Genomic DNA, 19,283 nt, shown 5'->3' on the forward strand with positions numbered 1-19,283 from the left:
CTCAAATATGCAAAATTATAAATCGATTTTCCTCTATTGGAATTTTGGACCCAAAAACATGATTAGAGCAATATTGTTGATATTTTGAGACTTCAAATATAAAATTCATAAGTCTTGGTACAAGGGATATTGTACATGAATGTGAGAATGTTTTTGAATATAAAATAAAGTCAGTTTCAACAGTGTGTGTACAACTTAAGATCTTAAACGATAATACACGCTCAGTCTATATTTAAACGCGCATTTGTTTAGAAAACAATGCATGACCAAAGACACAGTAAAATGTCGTTTTGTTTTTAAAGGAGAGTAAAACCTTTTATGTGTCACGTTCTTTTTATCTTTAATTAGCTGTATTTTAGTTTTACGACGATAAAATGTTGTTCTGTTGTCTCTGCCAGATGTGTAGTTTTAAGATGTTTTCATTTGAATTCATCTTTAATGGATTTATTTATGTAATCTTTTCATCAAGCTTGGTTTTGCAAAAGATGTTTAATTCTTTCGAAGACTCTTTCTAAGTTGTCAATTTTCAATGCATTGTTGTCATAATCCACATTGATATTATGATTATTATCCTAGGCTCTCTAAAATAAGCTATTCTGTGAAAACTTTTCTCACTATTTCATACTATTTACTGTTCTTAACTTAATAAATCTTTGAAAATTGAGATAGACGGTTTTGTCTGTCACATTTCAAATGAATTATTAGTTCGTTGTAAGGTCGGATATCAATGTTATAAGATTACTATGTTTTAATGAGGTTAGTCCAGTCTTTCATAGTAATAGTTATTTCAGCTGCAGTATTAGAATTAGAATTTACTTCTGAAGCTAGAGTTCTACTTTCTTCAAATTTCTTTGAAAGCTTATCTTTATGTGGTTTTGTATATAGTGCTGTATGTATTTCTTAAGTTTATCTGTTTTGTTGTAATTTCGTTGTTTAAGTTGTAGTGTAGTCTCTCAATGCAAATTGAAACTCAATTGTTTTCTTCTTAAAACTACCTAAAATATATCAACTGTCACTATTGAGTTATGTCTAAAAGAAAACCGGTCTATTTCGTCTACTATTAACTATTTGACTATTTCGTTATTAAATTAAACGTTTTCACGTTCCTCGATGGCACTATTGTGCATCCTTATTTTGAAAAGATGAAATTTTCATTGTAGTCACACATTTTGAAAATTTCATGTTTTTAATAGGCGTAGGTCTCAGAATTGTTATTTACTTAGCTACCAATGCATTTCACTATCTTTTTAGCTTATGTTGCTATTTTGTAAATAAGAAAATGGCGGAATTCCAAAGTTCTATTGACTTTTGGCTGCCATTTTCAAAGATAGTGACGTGCGTCTAGCATTTTATATTTTTTTCGTTAAAAAATATGAAAAAGCTGAAATGCAAAAATCAGTCAAGAAAAATGAGGTGAAAAGGCTTTCACTTTTAATACATAAAAGGTAAATATATCACATAATAAAAGCATATTACAAAGAGAGAAATAAAATACTAAAACCAAAATCACAGTTTCATAGACAAGATTCTTAACTTGCCCAAAGTTTTTCATTTATAATATAAATAAAATTCTAATTATTCGTCGTGAGAAGTATTAAAAACTGTTTTCAGAACTAAAATTAAAAAGCTACCTAATTGTTTTAAATACGTTTTCCTATATCTGCATTTGATCCGTTAAGAACCCTAATTTCTTAGTCAAATATCCTTTGCATAATGAAAAATATAAAAAATCGTTAATTCCTAAATGGTTTAAGAAACCTAATTTTATCATACATGTTAACATTTCTTTATATATAAATATATTTAACTGATCGTAGACTACAGTTTAAAGTCCTCTAATGAAATTAATTTCACAAATTACTCAGTAGGCCCATATTATACTTAGATAAAAATTAGGCTTTCGTGTTCCTTAAGACTAAGTTTGTCGATTGGAACTTGAGTTTTGCACATCCCTTATCACCTTTTACTTACAAGTCGATAAGATCCAAAATCCTTGGGGCACATCACTTCACTAGTTTGTTCACTGTTTCGCACAAATTCACGTGTAGATGAGAGTGTCCGGGCGTAGATGTAGCGTGTGTAAAGTCTGTGTGTTGGGGCCTGGCTTCGCGACCAGATGGGGCCGCTCGGGTCGCGCCGCCCGTGCGCACATTCACCGAGCCAGGGGCGCTAAGACGGCGCTCGCCGCCAGAGCCAGGGCGAGGGACGAAGCCAGCGCGGCCCCACGGGAGTGGGACAACTCCTCGCTTTTGATCACCTCGTTCGGTGTCTTGTCGTACTTGTGCGTCTTTTAGTGACCGGCTTGACTGTGGTGGTGCTCGTCGTGGTGGTCGGCGTGGTCGGCGGCGGGGAGGCGGAGGCGGAGTCGGCTGCGGCTGCGGCGCCGGGGACTGCTCCTCCGGCTTGCAGCACACCCGGAACACCAGCTTCATGTTGTGACTCAGACATCGGCCCCCGATGCGTCTGTGCAGGTCGTCTTTACTGGACGTCGATATGAAGTAGTAGTCCTTCCCCGGGAGGAACTCCAAGCCGCCCGGCTGAGGCGTGAACGGCCGGAACGTTATAGTGAAAAACATCAATTTGTGCGGTTTATCGCATATCGCGATTATCCGGGGGTTCGGATTAGTTATCCTACACGTATCATATTCCTCTTTACTCACGTTATATATTATATACTTTTCCGTGTCCTCCTCAAACGTCCCAGGGTGTACACTGGACATATTATATTCACTTGGTCGTATTCGAACTGTGCGTTTCCTTTATTCAAGTCGAATACATGGTCTGTGTTATCTATTCGGAATATGCTGTTTGTTGTGTTCCAATGTATGTAGAAGGACTTGGCATAGTTCCCCATCACGCTTTCGATGAAGAAAATAAGCACAAGGACGGTCCACGGCGTATGACGGAGGCCAAAGTATGTAAGCGACACCATCCTGACTGGTTTACTACACTCGCATTCTATAACGACGACGCTACGGAGTCGGGCTAGCTACACTCTCGAACATACACCAATCCATATTTATAAAGCACAATCACTATACATCACAAAACGTCCACAATTTCACTTATAAAACACGATCAATCCATTCAGAGGCGACGCGATGGGTCCTCCATGTTTCTCAGTCCGCTAGATTCTATTCAACGATAAATGTGGAATTCCATAGGACGTGGCCCGTTCAAAACGCGTCGTAATCACCGTTTGTCTCGATTTAAACACTGGTTTGAACTTCACGGTTGTGTTAGACGGTTATTAGCGTGAGGATAAAGTTGAAATTAATCAATACATCACAGATTTTTTACAGTACAGAGGTGTTCTTTGTATGGTGAACGGGGACGCGGACTGGGCACGTAGGCGCCGCGCGGTGCTCGGCCGAACTACTGGAATGCGACCTGCGAGCTCGGTACGCATGCTCGCCCCTCCCGCACCCCGCGACCCGCGCCCTACCGACGCGTTCCGAGCTTTGCCGAGCTTTCGGGGCATCGCCATCTTTGTTTTGCCTTTTCTAACAGATGAAACGATTTTAAACACCCAAATTTTGATATAAAGCTCTTCTTATTTTAATACACTTATTAGACTAAAATAAAAATTGGTAATAATAAAATATATTTTTCCGAAATTTGGTTTCGGAGCTTTTGGTCGTTTACGAACGCAGCCGTAAGCGGCCATTGAAAAAGGCCCACAACTGGTTTATAGTCGTAAAGGGTAGGACGCCGCAGCATTACATCCAACGATATTGCACACAATAATCATTTATAATTTCATGCTAATTATGCCAAATGAATTTATTTCGCATAAAATTTTCGACTTTTGTCCCGTCAATGTTATTAATGATATTGTTAGTATTCGATTTGAAGATTCCTTTGTCAATTAAGAATCGATTGCTTAAATAAAAATGGATGTTACAAGCTTTTGGTATATCTTCGACATGTTTTATTTTTGTGTCGGACAAAACAATGTTTTTAGAAGTAAGATTTATTGTGTTGAAGTAATTCTAGCTAATAATGGATTTTTTCTTGAATATTAGTAAAAAAATATTTGAGATTTTCATTATACAGCATAATATTCATATTTAAGTATTATTTAATTTAGATAGAGTATAACATGTCTTAACAAACGATTCATGAACAAACTCGCGTCACTTAAAGTCCAAAAACATCTGACCATACTTAAGTAACTGATATAATTTTGAGTAGTTAGGTACTTTAATAGTAGATACTTAGGTATATTTTAAGAGACAATATCAGCTTTCTTGCTGACCTGACCCAGAAGTTCAACCATATTTTTAGGAAATCATAATAGAATTTGCCCAAAGGCATTAGGAATATAATAAGAAGGTTCAAGCACGTTATGCCACTAAGATTGTGTTAAGTAAGATGCATCCCGTTAGACTGGAAGCCAACCCCGACATAGTTGGGAAAATATGGCGGTGTTAATGACTGTGAATGTAGAGGAGAGGCAAACCAAATAATTATTGCCTGAAAAATTAGGTGAAAAAAAAGAGAATGGATGGGAACCTCTTCCTTTTGGGAAGTCGGTTAAAAAGCTTTTGAAATACCACTTTCAAAACAGTTTTCAACTTTGCAGTCACAAAAACTAATTACCTAATGAAGAGTATGACAATGCTAAGTGTGTGTCAAAGAGTCCAAGGTTCGGTTCCCGACACACTCATTAGCATTATGCAACAAATCCTACTTAATTAGAGATGCTACGGTTTCTGGTAAATATTGGGGTGACTGTGATTTTTGGTGTAACAGAGCCACGTTTTTGCTGTAATAATGTCAGCTCTATATATCATTCCGTCGAGTTCATTGATAGATAAACAGTATGATGTTAAATACACATTATATAGTTCACTTTCATGAGAACTAAAACCCAAAGCTGATTACCTTATCTGTACCTATGTATCCTTTTCATAGGTTATGCATAATTTTGACACATTTTTAATTTAATTAAGTACTGAAATTCTTTACTTATTTCAAGAGAAGTAACAAGTTTTATTCAACTCATTTGTACCTATAATACTATTGCTGTAGGTACATTATTTTATTTTAGAAAATTCACACGCATATAAATAATGTACCTCCAGTTAAATACTCTCCTTAAAACACCAGTTGCATACCATTATACCCTATTTCTGATTTATTTTACACAAGCAAATTATTACTTAACTCTATCGAAATTTTAAGCTAGTTGCGCGGTTCCTAAGAGTGAATCTCACGGAGAAGAACCGGCAAGAAACTTCAACTTTCAGGACTATCTTTCTTCTCCACCAAATCATATGCACCCTAACATTCCGCCCCAGTTAGTCTCACTGTCGCTTAATACGTATTATAGGTACGTTTGACAAATCCTATTAAACGAATATACTAGCCATTTAGCCAACCGAACGGAATTGGATCCGCTAAAGACGGATTTGTAGCTAAAAATAGCTTTTAGCGAATATTTAATTAGGGGAAAGTTTTTATGAATATTTTGCCGTTAAAATACGAAAGTAAGTAATTCCACGACAAGACAAGACAACAGGTGGACAGACGACCTTATAAAGGTCGCCGGAAGACGCTGGATGCAGGTCGCCTCCAACAGGTATCTGTGGAGATCTAAGGGGAGGCCTATGTTCAGCAGTGGACGTCCTATGGCTGAGATGATGATGACGATGGAGTAATTCTCTCTGTTTGTCTAAAATTGCTGAACCGATTTATATGATACTAGCGGATGTCCCGCGATGTCACCCGCGTCTCATGAGAACTACTACATGTATCGAGATAAAATATAGGTAGCCTATGTTACTCGGGAGGAGTGTAGCTTTCCATCAGTGAAAGAATGTTTCAAATCAGTTCAGTAGCTTTGGAGCTTTTAGGGTACAAACTACAAACAAAAAATGTCCTCTTTATTATATTAAGTATAGATTTAGTAAACAGTTATGTAGTTTAAAGCCTAAGAAAGGACATAAGCAATTTTAACCCGATTTCGGGAAGTGGTTGAAGCCGAAAAATTACTCGTATTTTAAGACTCATGACTTTGGTCGCCATTATTAATATTTATATCCCAAACCAATATCAGGACACACAAACAAACATGTTGATAGATAGTACTATCAGAGACATGTTATAATATTACTTTAACCGTATAGGTAGCTTATCTGACAATTAAACATGTAACTTGAGTGGTAACATGACTTATATAAACATTGTAATTAAGTTATTATGGTTAGGCTCAAGTTAAGTTACTACATAAACGTTAGTTTTCTTAAAACAACTGTTTAGTATGTATTTTTGTGTTCAAGATTCAATTTAAAAGCTGTTTTAGAAAAACGGACGATTATGTTGCCTGTGAACTTGGGTAGGTATTAGATACTAAGCGCATTTGAAAAAATCTTGAAATGTCAAATAGAAGCCTCAAATTGTCTCTTTATCATTGTATGGTACATCATCTCAGCTGGTTCAGCCATTTTTACTTTAGGAAAACAAACAAACTCACTCTGGTGTTTATACCTAATATGTTAAAATGAATAGGTTAAAAATACTTATTAATCTTATTAAAAATATGTTAAAATATAGTTTAAAAATTCCTAATAGTCTAGCAGCCTTAGGTACTTACAAAAATCATTAATCACCTTCTAAGCAACATTTTAACTAATCACTACTTAAAGTCTTAAGTAGTGATTAAAGTTAGTTAAGACATGCTTAAGCAACGTTTATAAAAATATTGTTATAAACAGCCCTTAAGTTTTACTTATTATTTAATTCACGTTTATAAGTAAGGCTGTACATAAAATATGTATCCAAAGACTGTGTTAAAAACTTAGTTTTTGTGCTTTAATTAAAACCTATCTATAGGGTCACTTGGAGCATCAACAAGTGTTAGTAATATTAGTTTATTATATATCAGTTTCAATATTATTTTCTAAACTCCTTTTTCCGAACCAACCATTATAATACTCAAACTTAGATACCACCAACGCCATCTAGCGCCCTTCCTGCGCAACTCTCAAGTTAGGTTTAAGTAAGTGATGGCAAGTTTAAAGTTTCACTATACATTAGTAACACAATACTTGTCTGTTTGTTTGTTTGCTGTTTTGATAGTCGTCGCTTTAGGGTACTTGTAGACTACTGTGTAATATTTTTCCTGGACTTGGTACCTACATAGCTAAAGAGCCCGTTTGTTTGAATGCGCTTAAGTATTAAAGAAACTACGGGACCGATTTGAATACTTTAATACTTATCTGATCACAGTTCTTTACTACATTTACATAGTTACATTTATAAATCGTCATCGGCCTTTTTATCGTCCCACTGCTGGGCTGCGGCCTCCTCTCACACGGAGAAGGATTGAGCGTTAACCACCACGCTTGCTCAATGCGGGTTGATCCTCTAGATATTTTCCTTCACCTTTGATCAGTCATTCGAGCTAAGAAAACTTGCATTGATACTTGCCTGACCTGGAAACGAAATCGGATCCGAACTCATACTTGAGAGGTTGGTTGTTTACCCACTAGGCCACCACGACTTAGTTACATACAGTTCGATCTAATCAAAGCGTGTTACACCATAATAAGTAAGCACCTAACTTTTGTCTTAAAGTACTTAGCGTGGTTATATTATGTTTGCAGAACGTGCGAAGTATTGCAAAAGACGCCATTTTCCCTAAGGACAAGGCTTTTGTACGTCAAAGATATTTTGAAGGAAAATTTTAAGCTTTTTGGTGTCAACAATGAGGTGTGACGTGTTAAAATTGTGACTAAGTGTATTCTGCGGTATTACCTAGGTACTTGAATTGTTAAGCATCAGGATCTATGGAGCTCCTTCAAGGCTAAACGGCTGGACTAATCTTAATAAAATTAAGTGAGAAGAATCAAAACAGGGTCATGTGCGAGTCGGACTCGTGATCAAAGGGTTCCGTATCCTAAACATTTAGTATAGCCTATTTTTCAGGATTTGTTGTCATAACGACAACAAAAATACGTCTTCTGTGCTATTCAGAAATTTCAGCTCTCTATCATGCTTCAAGAGATACAGCCTGGTGACAGACGGGTTGTCAAGTTTCAATGATGGTGTCTCGTTACACACTTTGGGTATGGAACCTTTGAAACCTGGGCAGGCAATGCTATAGATAGCGGTACAATATCCTTGTATAACCGTGTTAGTTTTGTACTTTTTCAAAACAAAAACATATTTTCGAATTTTGCCGGTTTCAAATGGATCCTTTATAATAATTAGGTACTCAAATTCATGACTAAAGTCATAACCCTCTTTCCCCACACTTATGTAACACCATAATAATTCCCACCACTACCCCATGAAACACTATACTCTGATTAGCCCTAACTTTGCCGGCAGGTAGCTAGGCAAGTTAGCTATTCCAGTCCGTCTGTGGATGCTAAAATTATCAGTTGTCCTATCTAGATGTAGATGTATGAGTGTAGTTGTGTCTGTGTATGGACGGGGTGAAAAGTGTCTGTTATTTTAGGCGGAAATAGTGAGAAGAGGTTGCAGAGTAAGTAGTGTTCAAAATATTTGTTTAAATAAATTATTAAGTAACTGTAGTAAAAGACAAACTTTACCAAAACATTTATGTACGTAGATTGTCCTTTAAGCCTATGATTGGTATTCGGAAGAGGGCTGCTATAGTGCCTTCGTCGATATAAATAAAATATTTATAAAACAGAAAAAGGTTTTGTAATCAGGCTCAAGATTAACGCGTTCAAGCAAACAGACTCTACAGCTTTATAATATTAGTACATATTCTTCTATAACTTTATCATCTTTTGCATGCCTGCTGGTAACACATAATCAAGGTAAGCAAAATCTTATTTTTCACCTATATTATTTCATACAAACAATGGGACCGTTTAACATGAATATTTATCCAGTCCGATACTTTTAATCATTAAAAAATATCGAGTAATCAAAAATAAGCTTAATCTTGTCTTCTCGACTGTACTTGCCAAAGTTTCGCGTATCAGTGTGTGTGCGGTTCAAGCCATTTATTTCTGACTGTAGTGCATTAAGTTTTTATATATACTAATATCTAATCATATGGCTTTGCTTGCAATTATGATATTAGCTTCCTCTCTTGGTTTCAGTCACGTCCCGAGGGAACTATTTCCCGGGCGTGGTTAAAAGTTGTCTATGTCTTATTTTAATAAAAGCTATATTACTGCCAAGTTTCATTAAAATCCATTCGGTAGTTTTTACGTGAAAGAGTATCTAACAAACTCATCATCCTCCGAGCCTTTTTCCCAATCATGTTGGGGTCGGCTTCCAGTCTAACCGGATTCAGCTGAGTACCAGTGCTTTACAAAAGCGACTGCATATCTGACCTCCTCAACCCAGTTACCCGGGCAACCCGATACCCTTTATCTAACAAACTATACAACTAAATAGTATAAACAGCCATCGTTATATACATTTTTACACTTAACATTTTACATAATTTCCTATTATCCTACGTGAAAATTAAACAGAAAAACAATGCTTTCACAATACAGGAAACGATAACTAATCCTACCATAGAAAACAAACGAAAATCAATTGCTTTTAAGACTAGAATCTTTACCTCCTTCTATTTACTTCTGGACTTACCGTTGTAGGCTAAACAGTGCTTTCAAAAACATCCGGAACTTATTATCAGACCAAAAATGGTCAAAACAGTTTGCAAAAGTACGAACCTATAAACTGTTTATTCTTTACCGATATACTTTTATGACAGACAAACCCTTCGAAGAAAGATTTCAACCCGTTTTGGACAAACTAATTGTTATTGTTTTATTACTTAATAAGTTTACAAGTGAAAGAAAGTTAAGAAAGTTGAACAATGGGTAAATAAACATTTCTTTTGAAAACTACAGTTAATGAGCAATAAATGTAACCCTTATTTAAGTAAATGTCTAAATGATAACTGTGAAATGAAGAAAGGTTTAACTGTCAAAACATTGATGTTTGCCGAAATATTTTATTTAGGTGCTTACGTCATTTTCAAAGATTTAAACTGTTTCCGTCTTACCACAAAAACTTTTAAACGACAGTTTATGCCTTGTCTAAAAAATGTCAAATTATGACGTTGACATATGGTTCATTTGCTGCCAAAATTTTATTAGACAAGCGTAAAACAGGGTTTAAAGTTTTGTAGTAAGGCCCTAATATTTAGGGATTTCCGAAATATTTTTATTTATTAAAACTAGCAGTTTTCTTGCGGCTTCATCCGAGTCCTGTAGGAACTTGCTGCCCGTACCGAGATAAAATATAGCCTATGTTACTCGGGAAGAGTGTAGCTTTCAACAGTGAAAGACTTTTCAAATTGGTTCAGTAGTTTCGGAGTCTTATAGATTTTGTCATTTACAATCATTTATCATCACCACGTGCGTGCTGTGGTCTCTTCTCATACAGAGAAGGAATGAGCGTTAATCACCACTCTCAATGCGGCTTGGCAATTACAGACTTTGAAGTCCAGGTTACCCCAAGATATTTTTATTCTCCTTTACTTAATCATTGGTGTCCAAGAGGATTTTTCATCATTAAATGACCCCTCCCGCTGTGGGTTAGCAGCTGTGAGGGAGTGTCAGACTCTTACTGACTGAAAACCGTCGTGTTCCGTCGTAGGCCTTTTATATACCTGGGCCGCGGTTACTGTTTCGAACAATCCCGCAGCCCGTGTCCAAGAGGCTGACATTTACTTACCACTCTAGTAACTAAATATTATTAAAAATACAAACAACCGAATTGAGAACCTCATATTTTTGAAAAGTTGGTAAAACTATCAAATAAAACACCTTGTTTATGGAAAAGATTTTATTTATGAAGATTGACGGAATTGTTAAACAAAACTTTTAACCGCCAAAGCCAAAAAGTCATTTAAGTTCAATTTTCAAAACAATAGCTCTATTTCTAAAACTACTATTATGTCATCCAGTCAAAACGAACCTTAACTCAACTGCATAGAATTGATATTCCAAAACACTGATTAGTAGAAGCTCATCTTCAAGTTACAGGTGATTTTCGACCTTATTCCCAGCAGTTTAAGGTTGAAATTTGAATATGTTGTTCTTGTTGAAATGACGCATGCGCGTAAACAATATGTTTAGTGCTGCGCTCGCGTTGAATGAGCAAAATATTACGCGTTTGACGTTTGAAAGAAATAACTTGAGTGGAAGACAATATTATTTAAAGATTAGTGGATAGTCTCGATGCATTTTAAATAAAATCTATATCTTCTTGTCTACTATAATAGTCTTCTTCTTATCGAGTGAGCTGCAGGTTTAATCACCTAACAAGCCCTAGTGTCAGAGTGTTCTCAACTCCGGATGACGGCCTCTGACGTGGAATTAAAACGACTGCTACTGAGTAGTATTCGGGGACGAAAGCTTTACGTGCTCCCAGGTACGGGGTGTAACACCGACAACTTTAAGAATCTAGGCAATTATCAAGGTCCATTTGGAGACCTTGTGTCATAAATGTAGAGAAGAACGACACATTTTTTTTGAATTCATTTTGTCATTAATTCCTATTCTATTTTTCATCTGCCAATAAATATATTCTGTTCTTTGTTTTGGAAATCTGTGTTTCAATTGTTGAAATGCTGGTCACCTTACGGGTTTCGCAGTGACCTTCAAACATGTATCGAGCCGACTTCAAGGATCGACTGGTGTCCAGAACAAATTCATATCTACCTAGCTAACTACCTATTTACCTATTTACTTAAATTCTCACACTATACCTATCTGTAACCGCAGTTTTATCTAACTAAGATATTTCTTTGTATGAGTCACTGATGTTTCTTGGATTTGATAATTGACTCATCATCTGTGTGTATGTAGGTAGATGCAGCTGAGTACCAGCGTGCTGCGAGGAGCGAATGCCTTACTGACCTCCTCAATAAAGGATTATCTAACAATGAACTAATTTCTTAAATCAGACCAGTTATTCCTGAGATAAACAAACAAACAAGTGTTCTGCTTTATGACATTAATATAGTTTTCGTTAACACAACATCGGTAGACGCTACCACAAACTCATATCCTCAAGTAGAGATACCTATATCAGTTTCACCACTAACTAAAACTCTGATATTACCCTCAAAATAAACACAAGGGTTAAAATCTTAATACGTTGTAAAACATGACATTTTGACATATTTGCTCACAACGACTATTCCAACATTCAACCTACATTCAAAACTCTACCTTAACACTTTGAAAATAAAGTTCATAATCGCTTGTATCAAAATTCAAGACTGCATTTTATACGAAAAGAAATCTCAAATGCAAAATTGTGCCTTAATGCTTGAAAAATAGGGTTTAAAATAGCTTGTAGTAGTTTTGAAGAGAATTCAGTATGAAACGCCTGATAAATCTTTATAATCCCGATGTATGATTGTTGGTTTTGATTGATAATGTCACGATAAATTGATTGATAAACTTGGAATATATTTTTAATATTGGTTGGCTATTAGTGTGGATTTATTATAAAAAGCTTCCAACTGCGGTTTCACCTGAATCCCGAATATGTAAGATTCTCTTACATACATGGTTACAAGTCCTTCCCGTGTGAGAGGAGGCCGCAGCCCAGCAGTGGAACGATACAAAGGCTGTTACAAAGTTACAAGTGAAGCTAATATAAGCATGTCAAAAGGAGCCCGGAGTCTGAAAGCTGTGATGATGATACACATGCATCGGAGAGAACGTAACTGTCGTTCCTTCGCCTCTACCAAACCAATGTAATACTCATTAATGCAAAACAAAAGAAACAACAAATGAACAAAACTGTTTATTTTGCTCAAACAACACTCAAAACCATAAAACCCCGTTCTTTACTAATTACAACCCCATAACCCGTTAAACCAATAAAAACAGTTCTCCAAAACTTTCGATCGTAAAACCATAAAAACACCCTTTTAAACATTTCTTTTGCGCCAAAAGGTCCTTTTCAAAAGAGAACTTTTCTAAAAGATACACGTAATCTGGTGACAATGAGGAAAATATTGAAATGTCATTGCGTAGTTAAAGAGATTTCCCAATTTCTTCTTTGTGTGCTTTAAAAGTGGTGTAGTGATGTGCTTTGTGTTAATCGATAAAGTACATCGATGGCTGTTCTGTTCTGTTCTGCTACAGCCTTTTTATCGTTCCACTGTTGGGCACAGGCCTCCTCACACAGAGAAGGATTGAGCGTTAATCATCGACGGCTGAACGTCTAGAAGAAACTAGTTATTAAGATAGATTTGGAGGCCATTTACAACTATTTTAATTATTTTTCTGTCTCCACAAACTTAATTGCAAAAAGTCTTACACAACTCTGACACTGTATAAGTGGAAACTCGTACTGTCTCAAAATCTTTTTAACATTTTTCTAATAACCAATTTTACCAAATATTTCATGAAAAACTATTTTATTGTACTCCCACTTAACCAAGACTTTATTTTAGTAAGTATTTGCTTACAAATACAGGTATAGATTAAACCAGAATCTGTTAAGAAGTTTTGAAAAACCACCATCATCACTCTATCGTCTCACTACTGGGTTCAGGCCTCCGCTCACACAGAGAAGGATTGAGCGTTAATCACCACGCTTGCTCAATGCGGGTTAGTGATTTCAGACTTGTCCAGGTTTCCTCGAAATATTTTCCTTCACGTTTCATCAGCCATTGATGTCCATGATAATTATATACTTATATAGTACATAGAAACTTAGAAAATTGCATTGATACTTTCTTGACCTCACACACTCGTACTTGAGAGGTTGGTTCTATACCCACTAACGACAATTGATACTTTCCTGACCTCACACAGTCATACTTGAGAGGTTGGTGCTTTACTCAAAAGTCACCAAGACCTTTTAAATACCCTACAAACTAAAATATCGATAAAAACTATCGATAAATTCCCCTCGCTACCCAAAGCCATTAGCGTCGCTATATCCCTGTCAACCGACACAGATCAATCATAATCATCTTTTGTTATCCCCTCTATCGCGGAAGGCGCAAACTTGCCCGGACACACTAATATATTGCCACAATCATTCTCAGATGTACCTACGATTATTGGTTATTCGATTATCGAGGTTTTGAAAAATATGTTTTTGAAAAATTACCTTTTACTGTTGACTAGGTTTTGCTAGTGGTTTCACTCGCATCTTAAAAGAACTACCTACACATAATAATGTGTTATTCTGAAAATCGCAAGCTTTGTACCTCCTACGGCCAAATTTTATTAAAATCCGTTGAGCTGTTTCCTGGAATCGAACCCACAATCAAACTAGGTAAATATTTATTTTAAAAATGACATTCTACATATTTTGAACAAGAGATCAGACTTCTTATCTAACTTCCCAAAAAGCGGTGGTTCTGAATTCGGATATTAGTATTTTTAACGTTGGGTAAGTCCAAAGAAGTACCTAAAGAACGGAATATCAATTATAGCAAAAACAAAACGCCAAAAGGCAATAAAAGGTCATGTCATTGTAATAGTTATATTACTTCGTATATATTTTGGTTTTATTATCACAGAATGATATTAGAAGTAGATCCTACGTATTTACAATTAAGGCATTTAAATCGACTTTAAAATAAATATGTCATCATCCGCCTAGCCTTTTCCCATATGTGTGTCGGCATTTACTATAACTGAATGACTGGTCAGTAATCCAGGCAACCCGGTGTCCCATAGAAATACTGATTTAAGAATCAGAGCATTTTCCCTTTATTAGTCTACGTCAGATTCAGATTGTGCTTTAAATATTTCATCCGAATTCAAAATTTTAAGAGGTTTCCTTAACATTTTGGACAAGCTGTCACAATTCTATGTAACTGAACTAAATCTACGTCCGATCCACGACTCGATTCAGAATCGACTATATACGCATAAGCTTTACCTGATTTACCTATCACTTTAGGTAAAATATTTAATTTAGTATCAGTACTACTAGAACTTAATACATTTATACATTGTTCAGTTAAAGCATGGTTCAATTCGTTAGCTGGTTTAAACTTGTCTTTGAAATGTCGATAATTTTGGGAGTTTACACTAAATTCTTTTGAAAGCACCTCTCTATTAGTAGATTTTAATTCTTCTAATGCAGTGACGAAATTATCGGATAAAAGAGACTCCCTTTCAATAGTTGATTCGTCAGAAACTAGCAAATGACTTTGGCTTGATTGATGTACAGGTAACTCACATCTAGAAAATAAAACAGAGCTTGTTTCTATACCTTTCTCTGATAGAATTGTATTTGATCCTGAAGGCACGCTTATTTCAGTATTTGTAGCTATTTTTCCTGAATCAGCTTCAATATATTCTCCAGTTTTAGAATCTCTCCATCTTCTATCAGTTCAGAGTATTTCTGAACTTTTAATGTATTTTCTTCCACATCGTATAGTTCTTCTATATTGACTATATTAGCTTGAATAGCAAAGTTTTTCAGAGCTACCGGTGGAATGAATTCATCATGACTATAGTCAACTAATTCTTCAGGATGTTTTATGACTATAAGTTCATGTTTTTAGATATCTTCGGTAGCAATTTGATTAGTTTTTAACTATCGAAGCTACTTTGGAAGGTTCCTTACTTGGTGATTCTTCTTTAGAAGTTGAACTTGCTTGTTTTAATATTGTCGTTTTCAAAGAAGTCTCAGAAACGACTGTTATTTCTTTCTCTGTCTGTGTTTCGACATCATCTGGAGAATCTGATGAAGATTCAGTGCTGGGTTTGTACATTGGTGTTTCACATATGGTCACACGGCTTGGCCTGTCGGATTGGTAACATTTTTCCGATGTTTGAGTACTATGTTTCTCAATAACTTTGCTCTGTGCGGACTTTAAGCTTTCTTTTGGTGTTCGTATTAGAATGTCTTTAGATTCTACACTTACAGGCGTCGATTTAGTACCTTGAGATAGTGTTTTGTTTAGCACTGTTTGTATTTTATCTGTAGGTGTGGGAGCTTCTTCTATTAAGAATACTTGTTGCAACTGTGTGAAAGGGATTGGACTCCATTCAGCGGCATTTTGCACCAGATATCTCATACAAATGTACAGTTGAAGTAGACTCATCTACCAGAGAAGATTCATCAGTACGTAGTATTGTATTTTCACTAGTGGATTTATGTGTTCGTAAACTATAATAATTTGGAGTTAATCCAACTTGATTTATCAAACATTGTATTTGAAAGTCTTGCTGGTAGCTTGCATTAACTGTTGCTATGCTAACCTCTTCATCATCTTCCTCTAATTCTACTGGTAATGGCAGTTCCATATCATTGTGTATTGAAGATACTTGTAGAAAGTTAGTACCTGGGATATGTGCTGATGTAGACTTTCTATGGCTGAGATTATGATGATGATGATAAGAACCTGAGCTTTCTTTGTTTTTTTCCGTGGTGGTTCAATATATCCAAGTGATAGTTGTCTTAAAATATCTTTCAATAGTTCGTCACCCATATTTTCATGGCTCTCTGAACTTTCATAGATTGTAACCGTTTTATACCTTCTTTCTTTCTCTTTTCTAACTGTATTATGTCTTCTATTGCGCAAACGATTTTTGGTATAATTTCTTTTGATAGTTTGTTGAATTTCCTGAAAATATTTTCATATGTGACATCTCTATTAATGTTGTTTTAAATAGCGATGAACTCACCCTTCAGAGCATGAAATTATGATGAAAAGTATCCGCGGAAAAAGGAAATGTTATTAACAAGTAATTCTTACTAATATTATACATGTTTTAAGCTTTCTTTTCAAAACTACTAAAAGAATGACTTGATAAAGAAACAGGATGGATATCGGTGCTACTGTTATCCAGGTGCAGGAATCAGTTCCTTCGGGACGCGAATGTACGTTGGCCGCTAGAAACAGCCGATTTACATACTTCTAGAATTTGCTGGTTTGCCATTTTACAGGTGCTTATTACGGGAATAGAACCGTTGATATGAAACATCAATACATCTACACCAATGGCAATTACGTACGCATAAATTCATTCCTACGTATTTTCCCTTTCAAAATTATTTGCGTTATTCATTGAATTCCCACAACTTGCACTTTCAAAATAAAATAAAACAAATGATTGTCACTCGCTCCTTCGTTACGCCAAAACTAATTCATCGTCATAAAAGTACCTAAGTTTGCAAAAAAACATGAAAGCAAATTTTTCTCGGAATAAGTACAAACAAATAAGTATAAAGTACGCAAAACTTTGCAAAAGTAACTTATTGTCATAGTATTGTTAATAAGAAATAAATGAGTTCTGTGACAATTATTTATTTAGACTTTGCTACCTGGTAATGTTAAAAACTTGCTAAGTGCCAGTCGGACTCAAGCAGAAAGGGTTCCGTACCATTAAGTAGGTAGGTAAGTGTCTATAAATGAATAAAAAATCAAGCACGAAGAATTCTGTACCATTATGTTAGTACAATTTAAGCAAAAATAATCACGTTTACTGTATGGGAAACCTTTAAAATATGTCGGTATTATAACTATTTAATCCATTTTTCAGTATTTTTAGTTATAGCAGCAACAGAAATACAAAAATACATTATCTAAAAACTAAAATAACTGTTTCACTCTCGCGGATCATGAGACGGATAGACAGACAGACAGCGAAGTCTTAGTATTATATAGCGGGATCCCATTTTAACCTTTAAGTACGGAATCCTAAAAATTACAATGAAATAATAGCGGTACAGATTACAAGGGATGAAAGAGATGGCGTTATGCGAGACCCATAACATCGTCTCTTTCGCGCGTGTATGTAATGTCAAAAAATCTTAAGTTGGTTACCTGTTTGTAGCAAAGTATTATCCTAGCTCCTTCACTTATTGTGTAAAATGTGAAAGTGATCGTCCGAGATAAAACTAGAGAGTCCTTTATTTTCTTATCTAATTCCACTAAAATCAGTTCAGTTACTTTCACCACAAAAGAGTAAAAACTAATAAATATCGTTTCCTGAGCATTTAATAAACATTTATTACAATACCAAATACAAATAGGCAAGTATCTCTGCCTATCTGGTTTTCACAGTAAAACTACTGAACCGAATTGTCTCTCTAAAATTTGACAAAGGACAAAGCTAGACTACTTTTACTCGGGTGTGGGAAGTGGGTACATGGGTGAAACCTTGGAAAACAGTTAGTACCAAATCATCATCATCATCATCTGCCTATCCTTTTTCCAACTATGTTGGGGTCGGCTTCCAGTCTAACCAGATGCAGCTGAGTACCAGTGTTAACCAGTTTTTCTTTTTAAAGCTAGTACCAAACATGCTCAAAATTAACCCCTACAAAGAATTCAGCCCCAACTCATTAAATAATATAAGAGACCGCGAAACTACGGGTCAGAACTAGTCTGAAAGTCTAGAATTATCTACACTAATAGGTCTGTCTGTCCGGCTGTCTATTTGTCTCTAAATGACGTTAATAGGTGCTATTTTAAAACGTTTTACAATGATTTTTAAAATGGCTTCAACCTTTGCTGAAGACCGCGGGCGGTTTTTTCAAATTCTATTTTGGTATATTGCAATTTTGTAATGATTGAGTCTTTGCTAAGTATGTATTAATATAAAAATTCGAAAGTTTTTGGTATGTAAGTATGTTTGTTACTCTTTCACACTAAAACTACTTGATGGATGTTGATGAAACTTGCCAGAAATATAAGTAACTATATTTTAAAATGGTTGTTTCGGCTTTGCAGTTGTGTATTACTGTGTAACTTAAAACTCATGTCTGTTTAGATGGTATACAATAGTTTAAAAGTGGGGACCTACAATTGGCTGCATGTTACATAATTTGTTTTATAATTATTTAATGTGAATGCTGTTGGTCCTCCAATAATAAATAAAATAACATATAGGCTACTTTAATCCATGTGCGAGAAGTGGGTGAAAGCACTGGTGGTAGTAACATAATATAGGCTACTTTTATCCATCTGCGGAAAGTAGTTCCCTCAAGAGACGTGTGGAACAGCGAGCGGAAGTAGCTACAGAATATTTTTAGACACTTCGATATAAAAATCCCCTCAAAAAATATAGGGTAATCAGTATTATATCAAGATATACAGCTTCAAAACCACGCCCCTACGCCGTTGGCCACGCCCATTTTAGCTATTTATGGTTGGCCACGGTTATTTTAATGTACCAGCAGAATTTTAATTCAATTCGTTCAAATAAATTGTTATAAACATCTACATAATCTAAGAAATTGCTGAAACGATTAAGGGTAACGAGACCACTGAACTAAATTATCATTTTGTTTGAGGATAAAAGGATTTTTATTGAGAGTATTGTGTATTTTAACTGAATTTCCAA

General features: G+C 35.5%; 1 protein-coding gene across 1 annotated transcript; it reads right to left on the reverse strand.

The window, feature by feature from the left end:
• Nucleotides 1-2,004: 2,004 nt before the first annotated feature.
• On the reverse strand, nucleotides 2,005-3,374 carry LOC135118946 (ephrin-B2a-like). Its single transcript, XM_064042137.1, is given in 4 exon segments — nucleotides 2,005-2,292; nucleotides 2,295-2,351; nucleotides 2,354-2,707; nucleotides 2,710-3,374. Coding segments are annotated over 4 exon segments (774 nt in total). The 5' UTR covers nucleotides 2,933-3,374; the 3' UTR covers nucleotides 2,005-2,152.
• Between the last annotated feature and the right edge of the window lie 15,909 nt (nucleotides 3,375-19,283).

The sequence above is a fragment of the Helicoverpa armigera genome, chromosome 27 (genome assembly GCF_030705265.1).
Source record: "Helicoverpa armigera isolate CAAS_96S chromosome 27, ASM3070526v1, whole genome shotgun sequence".
Lineage (NCBI taxonomy): Eukaryota > Metazoa > Arthropoda > Insecta > Lepidoptera > Noctuidae > Helicoverpa > Helicoverpa armigera.